At 44.7% G+C, this 24,648-nt stretch overlaps 1 protein-coding gene and 2 pseudogenes across 1 annotated transcript; all 3 read right to left on the bottom strand.

Annotated features, from left to right (window-relative positions):
* Positions 1–1,234: 1,234 nt before the first annotated feature.
* On the bottom strand, positions 1,235–5,195 carry LOC123398331 (annotated as a pseudogene).
* A 267-nt stretch (positions 5,196–5,462) lies between these two features.
* Positions 5,463–10,478, bottom strand: LOC123430314 (annotated as a pseudogene).
* Positions 10,479–14,018: 3,540 nt separating this feature from the next.
* On the bottom strand, positions 14,019–24,292 carry LOC123430302 (chaperonin CPN60-1, mitochondrial). The gene is made up of 18 exons (XM_045114176.1): positions 24,083–24,292; positions 23,960–23,984; positions 22,329–22,460; positions 22,016–22,175; positions 21,481–21,656; positions 21,298–21,393; positions 20,443–20,547; positions 20,242–20,328; positions 20,056–20,145; positions 19,903–19,983; positions 19,752–19,820; positions 19,516–19,593; positions 19,326–19,421; positions 15,294–15,393; positions 14,975–15,078; positions 14,795–14,900; positions 14,627–14,705; positions 14,019–14,498 (listed from the first exon to the last, which is right to left on the bottom strand). The coding sequence occupies exons 1-18, from the start codon at positions 24,118–24,120 to the stop codon at positions 14,396–14,398; spliced, it is 1,725 nt and encodes a 574-aa protein (XP_044970111.1). The 5' UTR covers positions 24,121–24,292; the 3' UTR covers positions 14,019–14,395.
* Positions 24,293–24,648: the final 356 nt, after the last annotated feature.

Raw genomic sequence — 24,648 nt, 5'->3', positions numbered from 1 at the left:
CGAGGCCGAGGGCTGCACACGGGATAGATGGGGGCATGTGGGACGTGAGTTCGTGGGCGGCTGGTTCGTGGGGAGAGCGGGTTTTTTTGGTTTTCGGAGGGTTGGAAAAAAAATCTGTGGGAGAGGACGTGGGTGGGAGAACTTCTCTAACGATAAAAGGGGGATCGCTCGAGGTCGAACCATCACGACGGCACATCCTCCTTTAATAGTAGAAAGGATAGCTTCTTGCCATTGATTTGTGCTACTCAATGAATGAGGACGAAGATAGGGCCTCTTCTCCATCCAACTTTGACATATATCTTCTCCACCCAAATTGGATAAATAAAATATATAATCTCCATCCTAATTTTAAAAGCTCGAAATTAAGAGCCCCCAAAACTGTAAATATCCCCAACGAACCAAAAGATCACTACACATAGACTGAATGTCTTCATGTAAGGCCAAGAGATCAATAAATTGTAAGATACATAGAACTATCTATGACATGAACAACACCTCTGTAGATTACATTATCTTTTGGTGATCACTACACATAGAGTGATGCGCTCCAGTCAGAGTAGAGAGAATATATTTAAGGGAGAAACTTACTACTCTACAAGAAGAAGAAGAAAAGCTAATCAGGAAGAACTTCTGATGGAAAAGATGAAAATTCACGAATTGTAAGTTTGTTACAGACAAATTCCACCCACTTATTTTGGACCAATGGTATATTATGTGTCCTTGCTGTGAAGGTGTGTAAGAAGGATTGTTGCAAAAGCTATGTTGTCCATGTAAATAAAAATGCATGCACAAGTGAGTAATAAAAACTTAAAAAAACAATTGGGGTTCATTTAATGAAACAAATCCACTGAATTGCCCCAATGCCGGACGCAGGTAGAACCTCAAACTCAAACTCAAACTACAAGCTATGTCGACACACATATTGCTCACCTTAGGCATTTCCCGGTATCAAAACTATCGTTAACTGCGAAGCCATATCAATTAGTCCAACGCTTATACTCATGACAACTAACAAAAAGCAACAATTTAACATCTTGCTAGTTTGTACCCCCCCCCCCTGTACACTAATGTAAGGAACTGCAAAAACGTCTTACATTAGTGTACAGAGGGAGTACCATTTAGTAAGCAACTCCCAGATGAATGGTGCTCTGTACATAGCAGGGAAGAGACAACATTTGGGGGCTTCTGACTAGATGTCTCCCTTATTCTCTCGGAAGGTCCAAAAAATTCCTTCCTAAATGACTAAACTGCAATAGTATTCGATGGAAGAACAGAATCCGCTCACCATTCTGTTCGTGAAGCTCCCAAAAGATTCGCCTTCTTGGCGCGTGCTATTCCTATAGAAAAACAGTGGTTCCAAAACCTTCTCAATATCTTGAAGCTTCACTTTATTCATGAACGTTTCTGCCAAGGTGGTCTGGTTTGGTGTTCCTCCAAGCCAGATATACGGTCACAATAAAGAAAAGCTCAATTGAGAAAAATAAAATATGCAAAAAAAATCATGAATGTGAACAAAAAGGAAGTATCATTGTTTGCATAAATGATGTCAGAACTATTTCGGCACTATTTTACCCGATAACTGTTTGGGCCGTCACCAACAAAGCCAACCTCGGCCATGTATGGTCTGGCGCATCCATTAGGGCAGCCAGTTATCCTCACCAATACAGACTCCTCTTCCTTGATGCCAACCTATTAAGCAAGCAACATTGACCCAATTATTAAGTGAAAAGATAGGTACAAACTACGCATCACATATTCTCAAGTGTTAAAGTTGATTTTCAACAGGGCAACAAATGAATACCATGTCGAAAACTGCTCTAATTCGTTTAAGAATCGGTAGGATCCCTCGTTCAACTTTTGTTTGTGCTAGAGGGCACAGAGGTAAGGCAAGGCATGACATGGAGGTTATGTTCAGGAGATCAACATCATTTGGTTCCTACATATATGAATACCCAACTTTTAGTGAGGAGAAAAAAAGGGTCACCCTGTTGCACCGCAGACAATATATATAGGAAAGCGTTGCAGTTTTCACTTCTGAATTTAATAACCAGCCTTGCACTCAAATTTTCAATGTGAGAAGAACGAATCTGAAGAGTAACAGTCAGATCAACATTATCAATTGGACAGGGTCCTAATAATAATACCAACTCAAAAAGTGTGTACTCCACATCACAGGGCAAAACGACAAAAGAAATCTTACCAACAGGCCAGCTTGAGCAAGAGGTGCAGTTATTGGTTCTCTCCATGCCTGATCAACCCCACATAAGATAAGGTTCTGATTTGGAGTAATGTTAACATCCAAGTTATACCTCTTAATTATCTCTCGCAGAGTTTTCTTTGCTTGCCCCCCAAGACGGCCATTATCAATGTGCACTCCATAGAATAATTTACCATCACCCTGCAATAAACAATAAAGAGAAAAATAATCGAAAAGCAGAATTTTAAGAAATAACCAATTGATATAAAAATGTTGTGAATGAACAAACATACGGGAGATATGCCAGGATTTATCAAACGCTCTTATGCAGACTACAACAAGAGAATAAATAAATGCGCAAGCCAAGTCAAAAGTGGAAACACCGAGGAAGTAAACTAAATTAAAAATGACGAACAACAGAAATTTTGTATGAAAATATTAGCAACCCTCCCTAAACACAGTAAATAATTTCTTCCAAAAAATTCTTTGCCACATCTTGACCAAGATAATTATGATGGGGAATTATACCTACTCTTGCCACCCAAGGTAGCCGTTGAACTGCCATTCTGGCAATGGACGGAAATCTTCAAATTTCTTTCCATAATATTTTTCAACTTCAGCTCGGAACTTGTCAATTCCCGAGCTGTCAAGCAGATACTTCAGTCTGCTATACCTACGGTCATCTCTTCTTCCATTTTCCCTCTGTGTAACAACTATTGCCTTTATAGCATATGATATATCCTCCTTAGGAACATAACCAAGTGGATCAGCCAGCCGAGGGAATGTGGTTTCTATTCTGTGTGTCCTTCCCATGCCACCTCCAACCTGAAAAAATTGGATAAATAAAAAAAGGTAAGCATTGCTAAATGCAGTACAAGATGGAGCATAATTTTCTTTGGCACTTACATAGAGGTTAAAGCCAACAGGCTCCCCTGCATATCTGAAACTACAACAACACCGATGTCATTCGTGAGAATATCAACAGAGTTATCACCAGCAACTGTGACCGCAATCTTGAACATCCTGGGCAGATACTGGGTCCCATGGATTGGCTCAGGAGAATCAGGGAAGTTTGTTCCATGTGAGTTGTCATTTCGGGCTTTGGTGACCTCAGGAGGTTCTTCCGCTGACATTATCTTCTCTCCATCCACCCACAGGTCATAATAAGCCCCTGACTGTGGCGCGAGAAGTGCTGCAATATTCTCTGCTGTTTCTTGAGCAAAAAGAATATTTTTTCTCACATATGGTGCGACAGATGCAAGCACATTCCTATTGAGATCTCCACAAGCAACTAAGGTTGATCCCATATTCTTAATCACAGTGCTGATGACATGCTTCAAGTTCTTCTTAAGAACGTCGTGCAGCTGAAATGTTTGTCTGGTTGTCAGACGAAGCGTTCCAATCCCAAACTCATCAGCCAGTGTATCCATAGCCAAGTAAAGCTGGTTTGGAACTTTTCCGGAAAAATTCTTTGTCCGGAGCATAAACGAGTAATTCTTCTGGCCACAGACTTCTCGGTCGCTCTGCTGATAGCTTCCATGGAACTTAATCAGCTGGACAGCAGTTTCGTTGACGTTGGGAGCCTCTGAGACCAGCTCCTCATTCAAAGGGTAGCGAAGAAAATTGCTCTTCTCCTCGAAGGCGGGGGTTGAAGTGGAGGATCCTGGGCGGGTCCTCGTCGTCGACCGTCTTAAGCCCCTGCAGCTCCATCATGAACTGGGAGACCATGAGGGGCTCCTCCCCCTCCCTGAGCTGCACGATCTTGGGGTCTCGCTCGGGGTGCGCAGCGTGCGGCGTGGCGGCGACGGTGATGTAGGAGCCGAGCGTGAGCCCGCACGGCAGCTCGACGATCCGTCCCCTTGCCCAGAACTCGTCGGCGGCGAGCGCGATGGAGTGCGGGCACTTGCCCCTTTCCTCCCCTTCCTCGTTGGACGCGTCGAGCAGGTCGGGCAGGGCGTCGCCCGGAACTCGTCGGCGACGAGCGCGATGGAGTGCTGGCACTTGCCCCTGTCCTCCCCTTCCTCGTTGGACGCGTCGAGCAGGTCGGGCAGGGCGTCGTGCAGGTCGGCGAAGACGCGGGCCCCGGCGGCGGCGACCTTGCGCAACGAGCCGCCGGAGCGGGAGGAGTTGAGGCAGCCGAGGTCGAGGCCGGATACGATCCCCGACGGCGCGGCCTCGAGGGCCTCCCGGTGCGCGCGCTTGGACGGGCGCAGCGGCGCGGCGCCCCGCCCGGCTCGGGGGCGGCCGCGAGCTCGTGGGGCGGGGGCAGGGCGGCGACCTTGCGCAACGAGCCGCCGGAGCGGGAGGAGTTGAGGCGGCCGTGGTCGAGGCCGGATACGATCCCCGACGGCGCGGCCTCGAGGGCCTCCCGTTGCGCGCGCTTGGACGGGCGCAGCGGCGCGGCGCCCCGTCCGGCTCGGGGCGGCCGCGAGCTCGTGGGGCGGGGGCGGGGCGGGACCGAGCGGCGCCGATAGGAGGTCGGGAAGGTGGGGGAAGGACGAATGGCGTGCGTGCCGAGGGAGAAGTAGATCGTGGGCTGGTTTTACGGTTCAGTCGTGTGCGGGACAAAATCTTTTTTTGAAAGGGCGGGGGGAGGAGAGCGAGGCGGGGAGTTTTGGGAGGTGGGATCGAAAGAGGTCGAACCATCGCTGGTTGAACCATCACGACGGCACATCCTGCTTTAATAGTAGAGATTACTATTCACACTATTTTAGTCGGAAATTTGTCTTCTTTAAAAGAAGTCAAAGAATAATTTTATTTTTATAGATTTTTTTCTCACATGTATAATCGGAGGTCAAGTTTATTTCAAAAAAAAAACAGAATTTTTCAGTTTCTTGTTGAATTGCTACATTGTTTTTTCCATATAGGATGTAGATAGACTCAGGAACCGAACGTTTTCGTTCATAGTGAAATCTTTATGAAGATTTGTATTTTGGAACGGAGAGAGTAGGTCTTTTTCAGACTATTCATGATGAGAATAACATAGATAGTACTCCATCCGTTCTTAAATATAAGTCTTTTAAGAGATTTCACTAGAGGTCTACATACGAAGTAAAATGAGTGAATCTACACTTTAAAATATGTCTATATACATCCGTACTTAGTTCATTAGTGAAACCTTTAGAAAAACTTATACTCCCTCTGTTCCACAATACTTGTTGTTGGGGAGAACTAGACTAGTTCTCCCCAACAAGTATTTAGGAACATAAGGAGTATTTAAGAACGGAGGGAGTAATATAGATGGGGTAACACATAAGCAAAAAAATGATATAACAGCAAATTAATTAGGAAATAGACAAATAGAATGACATACACAGTTAACATTACATAGCGCTTCTCAAAAAAGAATGAGTCTACAGTAACATAAATGAGACCATATAAGATAGTAACATGGACTAGTAATATATGCATGTTACTCCCCGCTATGACTAGTCTCAACTAGTTCTGGTTCAGATGGTTTCCACAGCGTCCCGGCAGGCTCATCCATCAAGGCGATGCCGCGGGCAGAGAGCTCCGTCCTGATCCGGTCCGACTCCCCAAAGTCCTTCCTCTTCCTCGCAGCGCTTCTCTGCTCAATCACCTGCTGCAGCTCCTCTTCACTCATCCCTGCCCGCTTCAGCGCCTTCTCCTTCAGTTGCTTCACCACCTGCAAGTTTGACCATTTTTTGCTTTTTCAGAAACTTTTTCAACATATCCTCAACAAAGCCTTAACAAGTTCTTGACCCTCCAAAAGTAACTAGTGGCAATAATAGTACGAAGATTTGTAAATTTACCTCACCCAACGATGATGATGGCATCAACCCAAGAATAGACAGTTTATTTGTGATTTCTCCGCGCAAGGCAACCAGAGCTTGTACATGATGTTCCTGCTGTTTGTCCTCGGGCTGTTTCTTTTTCTGCTGCTGCTGCTGCTTCTTCTCTGGCTCTTTCTTTTTCTGCTGCTCTAGTTTCTGCTGCAATTTCTGACAACACAACACAAGACGCTATCAGATGAACTATTACTTTGCTTTCAGTGACATGCATATGTTAAATGTTCATCAACTGCAAAACTCAAGCTGCAGCGTAAATACCTTCAAATCACTCAAGTTGTTGTTCATTGCTCTCACTGGCTTCATAAGCTCATCAAGGGCACCTGTTGTGTGAAGATCGTTCGACATGTGTCTCAGGAAACTATCGTGGTTGTCCTCAACCACCTTGAGGTCGCCTGCTGGTACTGGGACGTCCAACTCGTAATCACGGTACGACGATATGACTTCTTCAGAGTCATGTAGAGTCTGGGTAAAATAAATTGTTCAGGGAATTACAACACGACAGACAAAAGTAGGGGGCATCCTGACATTAAGTACCTGATAAATATAGTACACACGGCCAGATGCAAACTCAAGGCCTGCATCAGAATGATTAACATCGGACCTGTAGTTTGTCCGCATCAGGAATAGCCTTAGAGCCATGGGATGGTACAGAGCAATAACCTACAGCAGCAACAACAACAACAACAACAAAATGGTCAGGCTCGACAACAGACAAATGATCTGTATTTAAACTGGAAGTATACTGACAGAAAACAAGAGATGCAGCCACTTACATCTCTGATAGTGAAGAAGTTTTTTTTCTGATTTTGCCATCTTCTGGCCATTGTTGTTGACAAAGCCATTATGCATCCAGCATTTGACCTCGCTCTCAGGATTCGCCGCTCGGCTTTGCGCGAGCTCGTTCTCATGATGTGGAAAGATCAAATCTTTTCCTCCACCATGAATATCAAATGCATGGCCTAAATAATGCCCGCTCATTGCACTGCACTCAATATGCCAGCCTGGTCTTCCACGGCCCCAAGGGCTCTCCCAGAATGGCTCACCCTCCTTAGCAGACTGAACAGAAAATATGATTTTGTGAAGGATAATTAAGCACTTGACTAAAGGCAACAGTAACAAAAATTTACCACAAAGTAAAGAAAAGGGTAAAATAGTAAGCACCTTCCATAATGCAAAGTCTGCAGGATTGCGCTTTCTAGTATCAACAGCGACTCGTGACCCCGGAAGATTATGGTCCAAATTCCTTCCAGATAGACTAAGATATTCAGGGAAATTGTCGACGGAGAAGTATACGCCGTCTCCTTCAATAATATAGGCTTTTCCTTTTTCCTCTATCTGTCATTTGCATATACAAGTATAAGCCAAATTGTATGAAACCAGTAAAGTAAACAACTTAGATTTATGACATCATGCGCAATGGAGAAGTTAAACAAGCAACTGCTGATGGTTTGATTTCAGGGAAAGGGTGAAAAGTACAGTTAAGCAAATTGATAAGTTATTCTATATTGGTTTTTCTTTTCCCTAATTGTGGTTGAACAGTTCTTTTTTTAATTTTGAGGAAATGTAGTTGAACAGTACCTTGGTTATCATATCTATTATCTGTTTAATGTGCTCCGTCACACGTGGCTCACGAGTAGGAGGCAAGCACTGAAGTTCAACCATGTCACGCAGGAACTCATCGATGAACCGACTACTTAGGCTAGTTGCCATTTCACCAGCTTCATTTGCTCGCCTAATAATCTGCACACAAAAAACAGCAGCTCGGAATTGACTATCTCGTATTGCACGCACCAAGATATTGAAAATGACTTTCAGTGAGATGCATTTCAGAAGATAATTTAGACATAGAAGACATATTTTAATAGGAAATTTATTCCAGAAGTTAGCTTTTAAACCCATTAAACCCTAAATTTCAACAGAAAGAATTAGATGGACGATAAACAGAAGATAGAATATGGACTCCATTATCACAAAACAGGGAAATAGGCAAATACAAAGACATCAGTTTCCACTTGAATGCATAACAGTACAGGAACTGGAGAACAAGCTAAATACACTGTATATTATTTTCAGGTATAGCCTACATCCATCCAACATGACCAAAAGTTTCCATTAGACAGTTCCTATTATTTTACTAAATAACTTAATGGTTTTTCTCACAAATTTCTCAATAGTTTATTACCTTGTCGTCGATATCGGTGAAGTTGCGCACGTAGTCAACCTCGTACCCCAAGTACTTTAGGTACCTGAGTGAAAATAAGTTACCATGATAAGTGCAATGATATAAGAAACTCGTCTGAACCATTCCCTCAAAGCATAGAGTCAGTGACGGAGCTACAGCAAGGCTACATGGGCCATGGCCCACCCAGCTTTGTAGCATTTGCTTGTATGGCAGTCAGCCCATGGGCCCAGAAAAAACAGATATTGACATTTTTTTGCACTGTGGCCCGCCCAATCTTTTACTGGAAGCTCCGCCATTGGCATAGACCATATGAAGCATTGTTAAAAGCATATCATTAGAAGTTTAGAGCAATGCTCCAGGTTCAACTATTCCAAGATAACATAAGAAAGAAAGAAAGCGGACCATAGTTCTGAGAATTAAATTTATGCGGTCCGTTTTCATACGAAAACATTAGTTGCATATTGTTATTCTACTCCCTCCGTTCTTAAATATAAGTCTTTTAAGAGGTTTCATTAGGGGACAACATACCGATGTGGTAGAAACTAGGGTTCTACCGGGTCTTGGCCGAAGGTTGTAGGGGAAGGAGGATCGGCTGTGGTCGCCGGCGCAGGGGCGCCGTCCTGCACGGATGGGGGCGGCGGCGCGATGGAAGAGGCGGCTAGGGTTAGGGCACCGGCTCCTAGTTGGAGCCGGTCAAAATAGATTGATATTTGCTTAATCTCAAAAGTGTTGATTACATGACTATATATAAGTTCCCTAGGCTATAATAAACTGGGCTAAGCCCCTAATAATATTAAGATAACTGGGCCAGTTTTGCTAACTGGGCCTCTGGTCATAACAGGATGTATATAGACATACTTTAGAATATAGATTCATTCATTTTGCTCCGTATGTAGCCCCTAGTGAAATCTCTAAAAGAACTTATATTTAGAAACGGAGGGAGTATATGTTTTCCCACAAACACATTTATTTCATCGTTGCAACTATGCATGAGAAAAGGCAAACCTCAACATGCAAATATGCTCGAATGTTTAATTATATTGTGCTACTTATATTCAACAAATGTTTCACAATTATACATTAATTACATCTATCTTCAGTTTTAGGCCTATATTATTAATACAAATATTGATTTTGGTGTAACTAAATCTAATTGAGATGTATTGTGAATAATTCCTGCTCCAACGTACGGAGTGTCATCTAATTATAAAAAGAACACTATACACTACATTGTCGTTCTTGGGTTCAAAATGCAACACAAAAATAGAGGAGCCTGATTAGCGGTATGGGGAACGAGCATTTGATGAATTTGGAATTTAGAAGCAGCAAAAACAGAAAGGAGAGGGGGAAAAAACTAGACAGAAAGCCCGCTTTGAATGAAAACATGAAGAGGAGCGACCGTCGGCGGCTACGGGCGCGACTGGGCGAAGCCTGGCCGGCGGCGGGGCGCTCTTCTTTCCCCGTACGGGTGGCGAGACGCGGGGCGGCTCACCCGGGCATGGGTGTCGCGCTGGGCGCCGGACGCGGCAGCACAACGGCGTGCCGGGGATGGTCGACGGCGGCGGCGTGGCGGTGGTGCGTTGGGCGGCGCGGTGGTGTCGGGCGCGCCTTGGTCACCAGGGACGGCGGGGTCGAGGCCGGATCTGGGGCCTGGCGGCACGGGCTACAGGTCTCTGCCCCTGCCATGGCCTCGGCGGGTGGTGGTGCGACGCAGCAGCGTCTGGCAGGTGGTGCGGGCCGGGGGTAGGGGACAGCGGCCGCGGTGGCCCGGCCAGATCTGACTTCGTGGCAGCGCAGGCGGGGTAGCGGCCTCGCGGGGCCGGCGCTCCGGACGTGGACGGCTGTGTGTGGAGGCCCGCACGGGCGGTGGCCTCCTGGTGGCGCGGCGGCTACACGATGGCTTGGCGGCTCTGCCCGGGGGAAATGACGGTCGGCTTCTACTCCAGCATCGGCTCGTCCATCTCTCGTCTCGCGTTCGGTGCTGTACGATCGAGCTCGTCTCGTGCTCGGTGCTGTACGATCGAGCTCGCTGTTAATAGAGTCACAGCGGATGGAGTGCGCGGGCGGCGGGGCACATGAACCTGTAGAGGACGTCAAAGGCGACGTAGGCGCGGGCGTGGCCGACGTGGCTGAAGTCGTAGGGCGTCACGCCGCAGACGTACATGCTCACCTTGCCCTCCACCAGCGGCCGGAAAATCTCCGCCCTCTTCGTCCTCGTGTCGAACAGCATCAGCGCCCTCTGCTGCTGCTGCTGCTGCTCCGACCCCGCCATCTCTCGATCTCTCAAGGTGTGAGGAGCGGAGGGGAGCCGACTATCCCGGGATTATATTCTCCCACTGTCAGAGTTACACGCTATCGGACACGGAAACGGAAACTTGGTCGCTACTTCAAGCCTAAACCGACTCCCTCCATCGACCGGACAAAGAGACTCTATTGCATTTTCCAGTGATTACAGTGATGAAACGTGCAGAACAAGGCACGATATTACTTTATTACGACGACCGGACAAACACTTTATTACTACTTTATTTACATGATGACTGTTATTACAATGAAACTTGGAATCAGGTCTGATACTTCAACACGCCTCGAACGATTTCGCAGATAAAAAATACGGTCTAACTCGTCGATCCAAAAGAACGTATGTCCGTTTTTCTATCCTCCGTAACCTATTTTCGATCTCATTTAGACCAGCTATGCGTGTGCGCGGACACATGGATCGTCCGCTCTTGCCCTTTTCCTAGACCGCCCGATGGTCTCTCGCCCACTTCATTTTTCTACTCTCTCCTCAAAACCTCCCTCTACCTCCGCACGCGCGCCATGGCCAACCCGCCAAACCACGCCGCCACCTCCCTCCCTCCGATCATGGTCCACGGTGTGGACACCCGCCACGTGCATACCAAGGAGAAGACGAAGAAGGAGCTGACGCTGGAACAAAGGTCCGTCGAGACGGTGAAGCGGGCTGGTCAGAGGAAGGTGTCCGTGAAAGAAAAAAAGAAAAGATGTCGCCATCGCCCACGCCGTAGTCAAGGCCGAACGGTGCAAGGCCGACGTCGTGGAGAATGATCTGACCCTTGTGCAGGCGACCCGGCATGCCCTCCACATTCTCAGGATTCACGACGAGTCTGCCATTCTTGCCGCCGCAGCCAACATGGGCTCCTCGTTTGGCCGCCCACATCCAGGGTTGACGCGCACCTCGACGACAACGTCAGCGTGCGAGTTCCTTCCTCAACACGACCCAGGCGCGTCCCACTTCTCCAGGTCACCTAGGGGCAGCTTGTCAGAAGTGGGTGAGCACCCGCTGGCATTCTCCGTGCCGGCGGCCATCGACCTCAACGCCGCACACGTGGTCGGCGAGTCCACCAGGACGCAAAGGAGCATGATCGGGAGATCCCGACAGCCAACTATCTTGATGCCCGAAAGTTGTTCGACGACTCGCTAACCACGACGCGACTAATGAAGACCCGGCTTAGTACAAGATTCCGCGAATGGCATGATCAACTAGAGCGGTCAAGTATATGATGAAGGCGAAACCCAAAGCCAAGACGGCCACTGACACTTATGCCGAACTTCTAGAGGACATGGACGTCCATGGGCAAGAAGACACCTACTGCCACGGCAACCAAGGACAAGAAGATGGTGTGGACATCGACAACCACGACAACCAAGGGGAAGAAGCTCGCCGATAAAGGAGGCGGAAAAGCATTCGGACGGGAGGATGCACACAAGATGATGACAAGTTGATTTGCAAAGCATGAATGGAAATTGGACAAGACCCCAAGATTGGCGTCGAGCAAAAAGGCACAACATTTTGGAAGAGGGTGTAGACATACGTCCATGAACATTGGAAGTCTGAGCCCTAGAAGTTTGAGAGCGACAGTGACGACATTTCTATTGCAAAGAGGTGGGCTTTCATTCAATTGGAGTGTAACAAGTTTTCGCGTCCCCCTTGAGCACAACAGCCCTGTGAGTGGCCTAGACGTCAAAGACGTGTTATGCTTCCTTCCCAATGTCAATTGCATATCTGTATATATGTGTTTGATGTTTCCATGACCATGCATATCAATGTGTATTGTTGCTTTCGTCTTACTTTTGTAGGCATTCCAATATTTGGAGACCTTGAAGACCCATCATAGGAACAAGTCAAGGTTTCACCTTGACTCATTGTATGATAATTTATGGGTGTCAAAAGTTCAAGGAGCAATGTGTCGTGCAAAAGAAAGGTTGGGGGCAGCCGCCATCGCCAAGCCAAATGAAGGTGAAAAGCGGCCGAGGGGAAAGACCAACTCCAAAGCGAATGACAAGAGTGAGTTTGGACTTGCTCTTCAAGAAACTTTAAATAGCTTCATCACCCAAAAGGTTGTGAGGGAGGAGAGGAAGCACCAAGAGGAGGAAGAACAAATGAGACTTATTTTGACATCCACAAATAGAAGCTCGAGATCAAGGACACAAGTCGAAGAGTTGAAGCTTGCAAAGATCTCAAAGAAAGTGAAGATCGTGACAATGAACTTGAGTAAGATGTACTACCAAAGAGAAGATTTTAGGTTGAGAAGTAAATGAAGCTGGTATCAGGATGCAAGTTTTTTTTATATTAATGTGTGAGTTAGCATGATCAGATGCACAAACAACAAGCTGCTCCTATGTAAGACGTTTTTTGATAATACACTGCTAAAATACATACATTACAGGACCGAGGGAGTATCTCTGAGAGGAGTTTTTCATGTACTGACATGTGTTTACCAATGACCAGTGGTACCTACGTCACCATGAACTAGGGCTCCTAAGAGGACCAGGAATTTTATTTCTTCAGTTCCTAAATACTCCCTCCGTTCTTAATTATAAGGTGTATTACTTTTTTAAAAATCAAAGTTCTCAAACTTTAATCAAGTTTATTGATAAAAATAATAATATCTAGAATATAAAATCATTATCACTTGATTCATCTTGAAATATATTTTTATATTATATGTATTCGGTATTGTAAGTATTTATATATTTTGCTATAATGTTGGTCAAACATAGACAACCGTTGACTTTTTGAAAAACTAATACACCTTATATTTAAGAACGAAAGGAGTACAAGTTTAAATTTCATTAGGGACTACATATGAATATATACATATATCTTTAAAAATGCATTAGGGACTATAAATATATATAGACATACTTTAAAATGCACTGTTGCGAATGTACTTCCTCAATCTTAAAATAAGTGTCACAGATTTAATAATAAATAAAAATAAATTTTATACTAGATCGACGACACTTAATTTGAAACAGAGAAAGTAGTATGTAATGGAATCTCTAAAATGATATTTAAAAGTGGAGGGAGTACATGGGTTTTTATTGGGGAAAATGCAGCCAAGCAGCCGGCCAGTTGGATGCATCAGCCACAAGAGAATGTCCGTTTCACGAAGCAAGAATCCTATCAAAGCTGAAACAAAAAATGAATTATACTCCCTCCGTTCTTAAATATAAGTCTTTTAAGATATTTCACTAATAGTCCACATACTAAACAAAATGAATGAATCTACACTTTAAGTATATCTATATACATCCGTATGTAGTCCAGTAATGAAACCTCTTTAAAGACTTGTATTTAGGAATGGAGGGAGTATAATCAGCTTTGCCACTAAAGTAAGTGTGATTCAAATCCAATCAAAGATCTGAGTGGTGAAATCTCCAAAAAAAACTTATATTTGGAAAATGCAGCCAAGCAGCCTGTCAGTTGGATGCATCAGCCACAAAAGGGTCCGTTTCACGAAGCAAATAATTTGAATCCTATCAAAGCTGAAACAAACAATGAATTATAACACCACGAATCAGCTTTTCCACCAAAGTGTGATTCAAATCCAATCAAAGATATGAAGGTGATTCACAAACAGGGCCTAAAAGTCTGAAACGCGGAGTAGTTGTTAAACACTGTCTAACATAGAAATAATTAAGTGAAGAGCATCTGCGAAATTCATCACTAGGCCTTCAGAAGGTGTCATTAAACAGTTCCGATCCAGGTTTCAGCTCTCCAGAACTATCGTTTATTCATCCCAACACTCATCCCAACACTAGTTCCGTTTGGAACATCGCCCGCACGACCAAAACTGTCACCCCATCGACAATAAAATTACATCAAAGATGGGACTACACCTCAAAAAATCCCTAATTAATATGTCCCAGTTTGCTTCATATATCGTGCATATTCATGGATTAGTAATCCATTCCACCCATGCCGCCCATTCCAGGTGCCTCTTTCTCCTCTTTAGGAATCTCTACGATGATGGCCTCTGTTGTGGTCATCAGAGATGACACACTGCAAGTTAACAAGGTAAAAGGTTAGTGCTGATGGTCATCAGATATACTAAGTTTTATTGACATCCGATCTTTGTTCATCGACAAGAAAACTATCATGAGCACAAGAAGGTTATAGCCAGTAAGTACCTAGCAGCATCCACCAAGGCAGTTCTGATCACCTTTAGTGGGTCAATGATACCAACCTTCACCATGTCAACATATTCACCTAGATACAGAGATGATTACAGCATCAGTAATATGACTCAGGTTTGTTAAAATAGGACAAGATCAAGCAAATGGTTGAGGACATCAGACCTTTAGCTGCATCATATCCAAGATCAGTGTTATCTTGCTCCAAAAGCTTGCCAACAACAACTGCCCCTTCTACGCCTGCATTGGAAGCGATAGTGTACACTGGTGTCTGCGATATATTTCAGAAATCAGCACAGGGAAAAGAAATCAAGACAAAAAACAGATAATTATTTTCTCCCAAACCTTCAAAGCATTCTGAATGATTTGTACGCCGATCTTCTGGTCAAAGTTTGCAGTCTCCAATTTATCCAGAGCCTTTGATGCATATAGAAGGGCAACACCACCCCCTGCATATTGAAGATGAACCATCTTGTCAGGACAGTAATGCATAATAAGGCAAACTGGATAGGAGTAATGAACATCAAAGATGAATCATGTTCTCAGGACAGTAAAGCATAATCAGACAAACTGGATAGGAGTAATAATGAACATTAAAAGCAGGATATCAATTTACAAGGAAAATGAACACCAAAAACAATTCAAAATTTACACAGTGCAGTACCTGGCACGATACCCTCTTCAACAGCAGCTTTAGTGGCATTAAGTGCATCTGTAACTCTGTCCTTCTTCTCGCTAACTTCAGCCTCACTGGCTCCTCCAATCTGTAGGGATAGGTCATACAAGGATCAAAACATACGGCCACAACTTCAGGAAGCCACATGCATGAAGTTGTTATAACAACAGAAAAGATGTAGCATGAAGGTACTATTATTTCCGAGACGAACTGCAATAAATGTTGATTCCAAGGCTAATTGTGTTTACTGCAATTAATGCTGTTTCCAAAGTACAGTTAATTCAATTAAAATATTTCCAAATTACTGATGATGTGATGGATACATCTTTGGAGTAGCGTGAAACATTGGATATAGGACATTGGATTATAGGTGGTTGGATGGCTCAGATCAATTGGATTCACCAAACTTGTGCTTAAATAACTACAGTAGTACGTAGTGGATTAACAGTCCATCAGCAATACAATAGTGACCACAAGTAGAGAGGCAAGTCACAGGATATAAATAAATTAATGGACAATATAGTTATATTTATATGTCGCCTAGACAACTCTTAATAACAAACAGTCTCACACTCATTTTCAGTCAATATGTTGCTGTGAAATGCTAGTCTGAGATAACATTGATGCTTTTACCATATTTATCAAGATAGGTAATAACAACAACCAAGCCTTTCAGTCCCAAACAAGTTGGGGTAGGCTAGAGTTGAAACCCATAAGATCTCGAAACCAAGTCATGGCTCTGGAACGTGGATAGCTAACTTCCACGCACCCCTGTCCATGGCTAAGTCTTTGTCGATATTCCAAACCTTCAGGTCTCTCTTAACGGACTCCTCTCATGTCAAGTTTGGTCTACCACGACCCCTCTTAACATTCTCAGCACGCTTTATCCGTCCGCTATGCACCGGCGCTTCCGATGGCCTCCGTTGAATATGTCCAAACCATCTGAGACGATGATGGACCAGCTTCTCTTCAATCGGTGCTACCCCAAGTCTCTCTCGTATATCGTCATTCCGTACCCGATCCTTCCTTGTGTGGCCACATATCCATCTCAACATGCGCATCTCTGCTACACCTAGCTGTTGGATATGTCGTCTCTTGGTTGGCCAACACTCCGCGCCATACAACATCGCAGGTCCGATAGCTGTCCTATAAAACCTGCCTTTTAGCTTTTGTGGCACTCTGTTGTCACAGAGTACGCCAGAAGCTTGGCGCCACTTCATCCACCCAGCCTTGATTCGGTGGCCCACGTCTTCATCGATATCGCCATCCTTCTGCAACATGGACCCCAAATATCGAAACATGTCTCTCTCCGGTACCACCTGCCCACCAAGGCTAACCTCTCCATCCTCGTGCCTAGTAGCACTAAAACCGCACCTCATGTATTCAGTTTTAGTTCTACTAAGCCTAAAACCTTCCGATTCTAGAGTCCGCCTCCATAACTCTAACTTTCTATTAACCCCCGTTCGGCTATCATCGACTAGCACCACATCATCCGCAAAGGGCATACACCATGGGATATCTCCTTGTGACCTCATCCATCACCAAATCAAAAAGATAAGGGCTCAAAGCTGACCCTTGATGTAGCCCTATTCTAATCGGAAAGTCATCGGTGTCACCATCACTTGTTCGAACACTTGTCACAACATTATCATACATATCCTTGATGAGGGTAATGTACTTTATTGGGACTTTGTGTTTCTCCAAGGCCCACCACATGACATTCCGAGGTATCTTACCATAGGCCTTCTCCAAATCAATGAACACCATATGAAGGTCCTTCTTTTGCTCCCTGTATCTCTCCATCAGCTGTCGTACCAAGAAGATGGCTTCCATGGTAGACCTCCCAGGCATGAAACCAAATTGGTTTTTGGTCACGCTTGTTAACCTTCTTAAGCGGTGTTCAATGACTCTCTCCCATAGCTTCATAGTATGGCTCGTCAGCTTGATTCCGCGGTAATTAGTACAACTTTGAACATCCCCCTTGTTCTTAAAGATTGGTACTAAAATACTCCGCCTCCATTCTTCGGGTATCTTGTTTGACCGAAAAATGAGGTTGAAAAGCTTAGTTAGCCATACTATCGCTATGTCTCCAAGGCCTCTCCACACCTCGGATACCATCAGGACCCATCGCTTTGCCTACTTTCATCCTTTTTAACGCCTCCTTAACCCCACACTCCTGGATACGTCGCACAAAGCACATGCTGGTATCATCAAAGGAGTCGTCTAGCTCAATGGTAGAGCTATCAACCTCTCCATTATAAAGGTTGTCAAAGTACTCCCGCCATCTACGCTTGATCGCCTCATCCTTCACAAGAAGCTGATCATCTCCATCCTTGATGCATTTGACTTCGCCGACATCCCTCGTCTTCCTCTCCCTAATCTTGGCCATCTTATAGATGTCCCTTTCACCTTCCTTAGTGTTTAAACGTTGGTAGAGATCCTCATACGCCCGACCTCTCGCTTCACTCACCGCCCGCTTTGCTGCCTTCTTCGCCACCTTATACTTCTCCATGTTAGCTGCACTCCTGTCCAGATATAGGCATCTGAAACAGTCCTTCTTCTCCCTAATAACCTTCTGGACCTCATCGTTCCACCACCAGGTGTCCTTAGCTTCCCTTCTACTTCCCTTGGTCACCCCAAACTCCTCTACAGCAACCTTCCGCAAGAAGGTCGCCATACTCGTCCACATCAAGTTTGCATAGCCCCCTTCCTCCCAAGGGCCCTCCTTAATGACCCTCTCCCTGAAAGCCTGGGATGCCTCCCCCTTGAGCTTCCACCACTTCGTTCTAGCGACTTTGGCACGCTTATCCCGTTGGACACGAATCCTAAAGCGGAAGTCAGCAACCACAAGCTTATGTTGAGGGACAACACTCTCTCCACTCTCTCCAGGTATCGCTTTACAATCAATGCAAGCGCGTCTGTCTTCTCTTCTTGAGAGGACAAAATCAATCTGGCTAGAGTGTAGACCACTACTGAACGTCACTAGATGGGATTCTCTCTTTCTAAAGAGGGTGTTAGCTACAACCATGTCGTAGGCTAGAGCAAAGCTCAGGACATCTTCTCCTTCTTGGTTCCTGATGCCATAGCCAAAGCCCCCATGCACCCTTTCAAAACCTGTGTTAGATGTACCCACATGGCCATTGAGGTCTCCTCCTATGAAGAGCTTCTCACCAATAGGTACCCTCCTAACCAAGTCCTCCAGGCCTTCCCAGAACTCCCTCTTGGTGCTCTCATTGTGGCCTACTTGCGGGGCATACGCGCTGATAACATTGAGGACCAAGTCCCCAACTACTAGCTTGACAAGGATCATCCGGTCCCCTTGCCTCTTAACGTCCACAACTCCATCCCTAAGGCTCTTGTTGACCAAGATGCCTACTCCATTCTTGTTTGAAGTTGTCCCCGTGTACCACAACTTGAAGCCGGTATCCTCCACCTCCTTCGCCTTTTGTCCCTTCCATTTGGTCTCTTGGACACATAGGACATCAACCTCCTCACCACCGTATCAACTAGCTCTCGTAATTTACCCGTCAGGGACCCTACGTTCCAGCTACCTAAGCGTATCCTCCTAGGCTCGGCTAACTTCCTTACTCTCCGCACTCGTCGAGTCAAATGCGAAGACCCTTGCTCATTTTTCACTACACCGGGGCGTCGGTGCAGCGCGCCACTAAGGATGTGACGACCCAACCATTGCTCACTTGTCACCGTATCCAGATCAAGATACGGCGCGCCACCAAAGGGGTGACGGCCCGGCCCGGCCCTTGCCCATTTGACACCACACCCGGGTTCCGATGTGGCGCGTCGCTAAGAGGGTTACGCCCCAACGAGTTTCCTTTGGGTTTCATCTCCATAAGAGTGGCTGTGTTTTTCACGTTGGCTCGCCACGCCTATCACAACCCTCCTCCTTTACCCGGGCTTGGGACCGGCTATGCTAAGACAAGATAGGTAATGTAACTGTAAAATAGCAAAGAAAAAAGGAGCTATAGTTCTCTCAGCATTTTGCATAAGGAACATGAACCTCACCTTCAGAACGGCAACACCTCCAGAAAGCTTTGCCAACCGCTCCTGCAGCTTTTCCTTGTCATAATCAGAAGTGCTTTGCTCAATTGCAGATCTAATCTGTAACACAATATTCATGTAAGTTGCCATGATTTATATATGAGATACAAAGCAATTCACAAGTTACAGCACATTAAAATGATATTGCACGAACCTGCTCTGCTCTCTCTTCAATGTTCTTCTTGTCTCCAGCTCCATCAAGAATAACCGTGTCATCCTTAGAAACAGTCACCTGAAATGGAAGGTCATTAATGAAAACATAATTTGACAAATACTATCAAAGGATGAATGGCAAGAATTATATTGAGCTTTGCAAGGACAGGGCATTACATTTTGGTTAACAACCTCCAAAGATACATAAAAGAATGGTCACACTTCTAGGGATCTTACCTTTTTGCATGTACCTAACATCTGAGGGTCGAAGTTCTCAAGGTTCATACCAAGCTCTTCAGTTATGACCTGAATAATGAGAGAAGATGATTTCAACAACATATCTAATTCGCACAAAAACCTCAAAATATTCCGTAGCTTCCAAACTTACTTCTCCCCCAGTAAGAATAGCAAGGTCCTGTAAATTTGCCTTCCTGTTCTCCCCAAAACCAGGAGCTTTAACAGCACAGACCTGAATTCCACATTGAATAAGGACAACAGGCCATACAGAAGTCAGGATGAAAAACAGATTGAATTTGCTAACCTTAATGCCTGCACGGAGCTTGTTAAGAATCAGAGTGCCCAATGCCTCGCTTTCTAGATCTTCCGCAACAATCAGCAGAGGCTTTTGCTTCTGTTCAAGCGAGGCAAAACATTAGTCACTACAGCGGTGAAGACAACTATGACAACCAATCTTGGCCAAGGTTTCAAGATTAGAACAAAAAAGCACCTTCAGAGCCATCTCTAACACTTTAACTACTGCATGCATGTTCGAAACCTTCTTGTCATGGATCAAGATCAAGGGGTCTTCCAATTCCTGCAGGATAAAAAAAGGAATGTAAACAATTATAACTGCAATTACTATGATAAACAACAACCAAATTTTAGACTAACAAGCAACTAGCAGCAACATAAACAAAATAGTACTTACACATTTCTGGGTCTTCTGGTTGGTAACAAAGTAAGGAGAGATGTAACCTCTGTCGAGCTTCATGCCTTCCACAACTTCAAGCTCGTTATAAAGGGTGTTACCATCCTGCATGTGAACAATTAAGCCAGGACATTACAATCAAATAAGAATCATAGCATTTTGAGAAGAAAATGTTAGTCCAGGTTTAACACTGATGGCAATCAACAGCGAAGCATCCAGAAAGTCTAATCGTCATAGCCCTTGAAATTTCACTTCCAGAATGGTACAAAACATGTACTACAAACATATTTTGTTATACAGATTGGGACTGAGACTTCCCCACAGAAAAAAATGACTAGTCAATATGCTAACGTTTTCTTCTGATCACTGAGTTAAGATGACACAAGTTCAAACTAAAAACACAAAATGCTGCACAAAACGTATATTTTTATACCAGCTCTATATTTCCCTCTTAAGTACACACATTGAGCAGTGATGATGCATCCACTGGTCTGCTTCATTTAGCTATTTCTTACAAATAGAAGAATAAGGAAAAGGTAGTTTTTAGTTCTAGACTGAAGATTTTATTGGGTGCAACTCCTAGAAGTATAACATACTTCTAAATGTAGAATGATGCCTACAATTATCTTCTGCACTCGGCTTTAATATAGATCAAGATGATCGGTATCAAAAAAAGCTATTGAGTATTTGCACTCAAATAATTACTGGGTGAGGTTGTTAGCACTTGTATGCCATGGACCAAGAAACTGACAAGCTGTTGTGCTAATTGATGGAGAAGAAAATGGAAGAAAAATCATAGGCCAGGCTGCATTACTGTGAACATAGTTTTGGCACTCTGAACTCATAAAATCTTACCGCAATGGTGATTACACCTTCTTTCCCAACCTTCTCCATAGCCTTCGCAATCAGCTCACCAATTTCCCTTTCGCCATTTGCTGATATTGTACCCACCTTTGTAAGAGAAGAAAAACAAAATTAGTAATTAGTTAGAAACAAAGAAGAGAGTAAGAAATTTGTAGTAATCAGTTCAGATGTTACCTGCGCTATTTCCTCTGAAGTGCTGATCATTCTAGCCATGCCCTTTAGGTTTGTCACAACATCATCGACCGCCATTGAAATTCCACGCCTTAGATCCATTGCGTTCATTCCAGCGGCTACAGACTTGCAACCCTCAGTAAATATTGCTTTTGTCAAAACAGTAGCGCAAGTGGTACCTGAAATTTCAGATCATAATAAGCACAACATGGTTTGACCAACTATAGTTTAGAAGTTCAAACAGAAGAAAAATGATATAGGCAATAAGAACCTATAAACAACACAATATTTACAATTGTTGACAATCTAATAGAACGTAAGCACCGACATATCAGATTTGTTTTGTGCTACTGATCAAATTGCAATTACACTTAAAGTAAAGCACTTCTTCATGCTCCAGGAAAGAAGGAACAGTACAGCAAAAATAAGATTATGATATATTGAACACTTGAACAGAGAGGCCTGGAAGGAACATTTCTCAAAACAGATTCAATATTTGTTGCACGTGACAATCCAGCAGGACATAAATATGACGTACCATCTCCAGCAGAATCATTTGTTGCATTAGCAACCTGTTTTACAAGGCTTGCACCAACGTTCTTGACTCTATCCTTAAATTCAATGCTCTTGGCAACAGTCACACCATCCTTCGTGACTTTGGGTGCACCAAAGCTCTGCTCAATGATCACAGTGCGCCCCTGTAGAATTCAACAAGTAAGAATCTGAGCTATGACAGTTCTTATCAGAAAGAGAGAGAAAAAAGATGATCCAACAGTTGTTGTCCCTTAAATGCATATATAAGCTTATTCACAAACAAAATATCTGTGTAGAAACTTAGAATATAGTTATACCTTGGGACCCATGGTGACTTTCACGGCATCTGCCAACTCCTCAACACCCCTCAACATCGAAGCACGGGCCTCAACACCAAACCTGATGTCCTTGGCGGCATAGTTCCTGCTCCAGGCAAGCCTGCTTCCAACCTGCAGCATCACATACAACGCATCAAGTCAAGAAACGCCCAATTGAGATAGTGGGACCCCTCTAGCTGGGGACCACTCACTAAGGGCATCTCCAACAGCTTGTTGGTTAGCTTGTTGGTAAAATATGTCATGTCATCAACCAACACCTTAACATACAACTACTCCAATAGGTTGTATCTAGTTTGCACAATAAGATGTGAGATAATAAATAAGGTGCTCTCTCATTCTACATTGAAGCTTGTGCAAGGGTGTTGGTTAATTTACATACAGCTGGCCATAGTGGGAGTAACTTAGGCTGGTCGTAATGGGAGTATCATAAGTAGTATCATGTATGCCAACTAGGCATATTTGATGAGGTGGCATGAAATTAAATGAGGAAAGAGAGGGTTGAGTATCATATTATGATACTGTATCATATTAAATGCTGTGCTACTATGTGTCATGCATGGCAATAAATAAACTGTTCTATGATACTAGCACATGATACTATGCATTACGGATGTAGTATCATACACTAGTATCATATGCATGATACTAGTATATGATACTCTCCATTACAACCAGCCTAAGGACTAGCAAACATGCTGATGTGACACACAATTAAAGAAGAGAGAGAGGGTTAGAATAACATAGGTAGATACCGTAACATGTTAAATGCTATGCTACTATGTGTCATGCATGCCAATAAATGAGGTCATATATGATAGTAGTTTATGATACTATGCATTATGGAGGTAGTATCATATGCATGATACTACTATATAATACTCCCCACTATGGCCAGCCTACAACCTTGCTCTCTTTCCTCATTTATTGCATGACACATCATCAAAAATCATGTGTCAAAATCTACCAACAACTATCTTACAACCATTGAAGATGCCCGAAGGGTGGCATTTGCGATTTGCCAGGGTGGCACTTTTAGTGTTTTGAGGAATAGCAATTTTCCAAAAGGCATGACATTTCTTGAATCTAATGGCAGCAGATCTTGATCGTGTAAGCCGTTCGCTGGGTGTGTGTGTGTGTGTGTGTGTGGTGGTGGTGGGGGTCGGGGGGTGCAGACTTAAGTTCTAAATTGCACCGTGAACATACCCACATTACACCAACTAGAGGCCTTGCGGCTAAACTAGCTACACAGACCAAATCACCAGCAAATCATCAGGAGGAAGCAGTAGATCTTTGACTGCCAAACAATAGAATCCGGCAGATTACCAATAAGAAGCCATTACTTGTTATCGATCTCTAGTAGCATGCGAAGTTCACAACAAAATCCGCTGGATCCCAAGCAATTCAAGCTTGCGTAGATTCAACTGAACCCCGCACAGAACACCACAGGGTCTCGCTCTCGCACGCGCTACCAAATCCACAAAATAACGCCACCGGGTCTCCACTTAAAACCGCGCCCACCGACGCTACTCGACCTAGAACTACCAAACCGGAGTACTAGTAGAACGCTAGGCGACCGCAAAAAGCAATTCGAGCGGGGCGAATCCTCTCACCTGGCGAGCGCTGCTCCCGGCTTGCCTGCACGAACAACCACGTACGCGGGTTAGCAGCCACACGGCAGAAGGTCACAAGAGATTCAGATCGCGGCGCTGGGCGGCGCGAACGGGAACACTCACCGAGCCTTGGAGGCGAGGCTGGCGGCCGCACGGTACATGGCGAATGCAGCGAGATGGCGCGGTGACCGAGGCGCGTGGAGGCTAGGGGGGCGAGGCGCCGAGGTGAGATGAAGTGCGAGCTCTGGTTGTTTCTTGGGGAGGAGGAAAGGGAATGGGGGAAGGGAGAGGCGGATTTTAGAGAGGAGAGGAGAAGGGTGAAGAAGAGAGGAGGCGAGGAGGATCCAGAACCGACCACTAGGGTTTAGGGTTTTACTGGTGGGCTTGCGCGGAGAACGCGGGACGAAGATGGGCTAAGATTTGGACCTCAGATTTGTCTCCCATTCTCGAGCGCCGCTGCTCTACAGGCCCAGCATGGTAGCTCTAAGAAAAAAGGTTTAACTGAAAACTCGTATCCTCGAGAAGAAGAAAGACGAGTTTATTTTAGAACCCTACTACCTAGCGGGGTCGCATATATGATTTCCCGTGCGGCGGCTGCTACTAGCCCACAAAATTGCTTCGTTTTAACGCGAGCCCCATGACTACTCTACTCCCTAGGTGTGAAGTGCTAGCAGAGGTTGTATTTTATT

This window comes from Hordeum vulgare, chromosome 1H, assembly GCF_904849725.1.
Source record: "Hordeum vulgare subsp. vulgare chromosome 1H, MorexV3_pseudomolecules_assembly, whole genome shotgun sequence".
Lineage (NCBI taxonomy): Eukaryota > Viridiplantae > Streptophyta > Magnoliopsida > Poales > Poaceae > Hordeum > Hordeum vulgare.
This window is presented reverse-complemented; position numbering and strand designations above follow the sequence as displayed.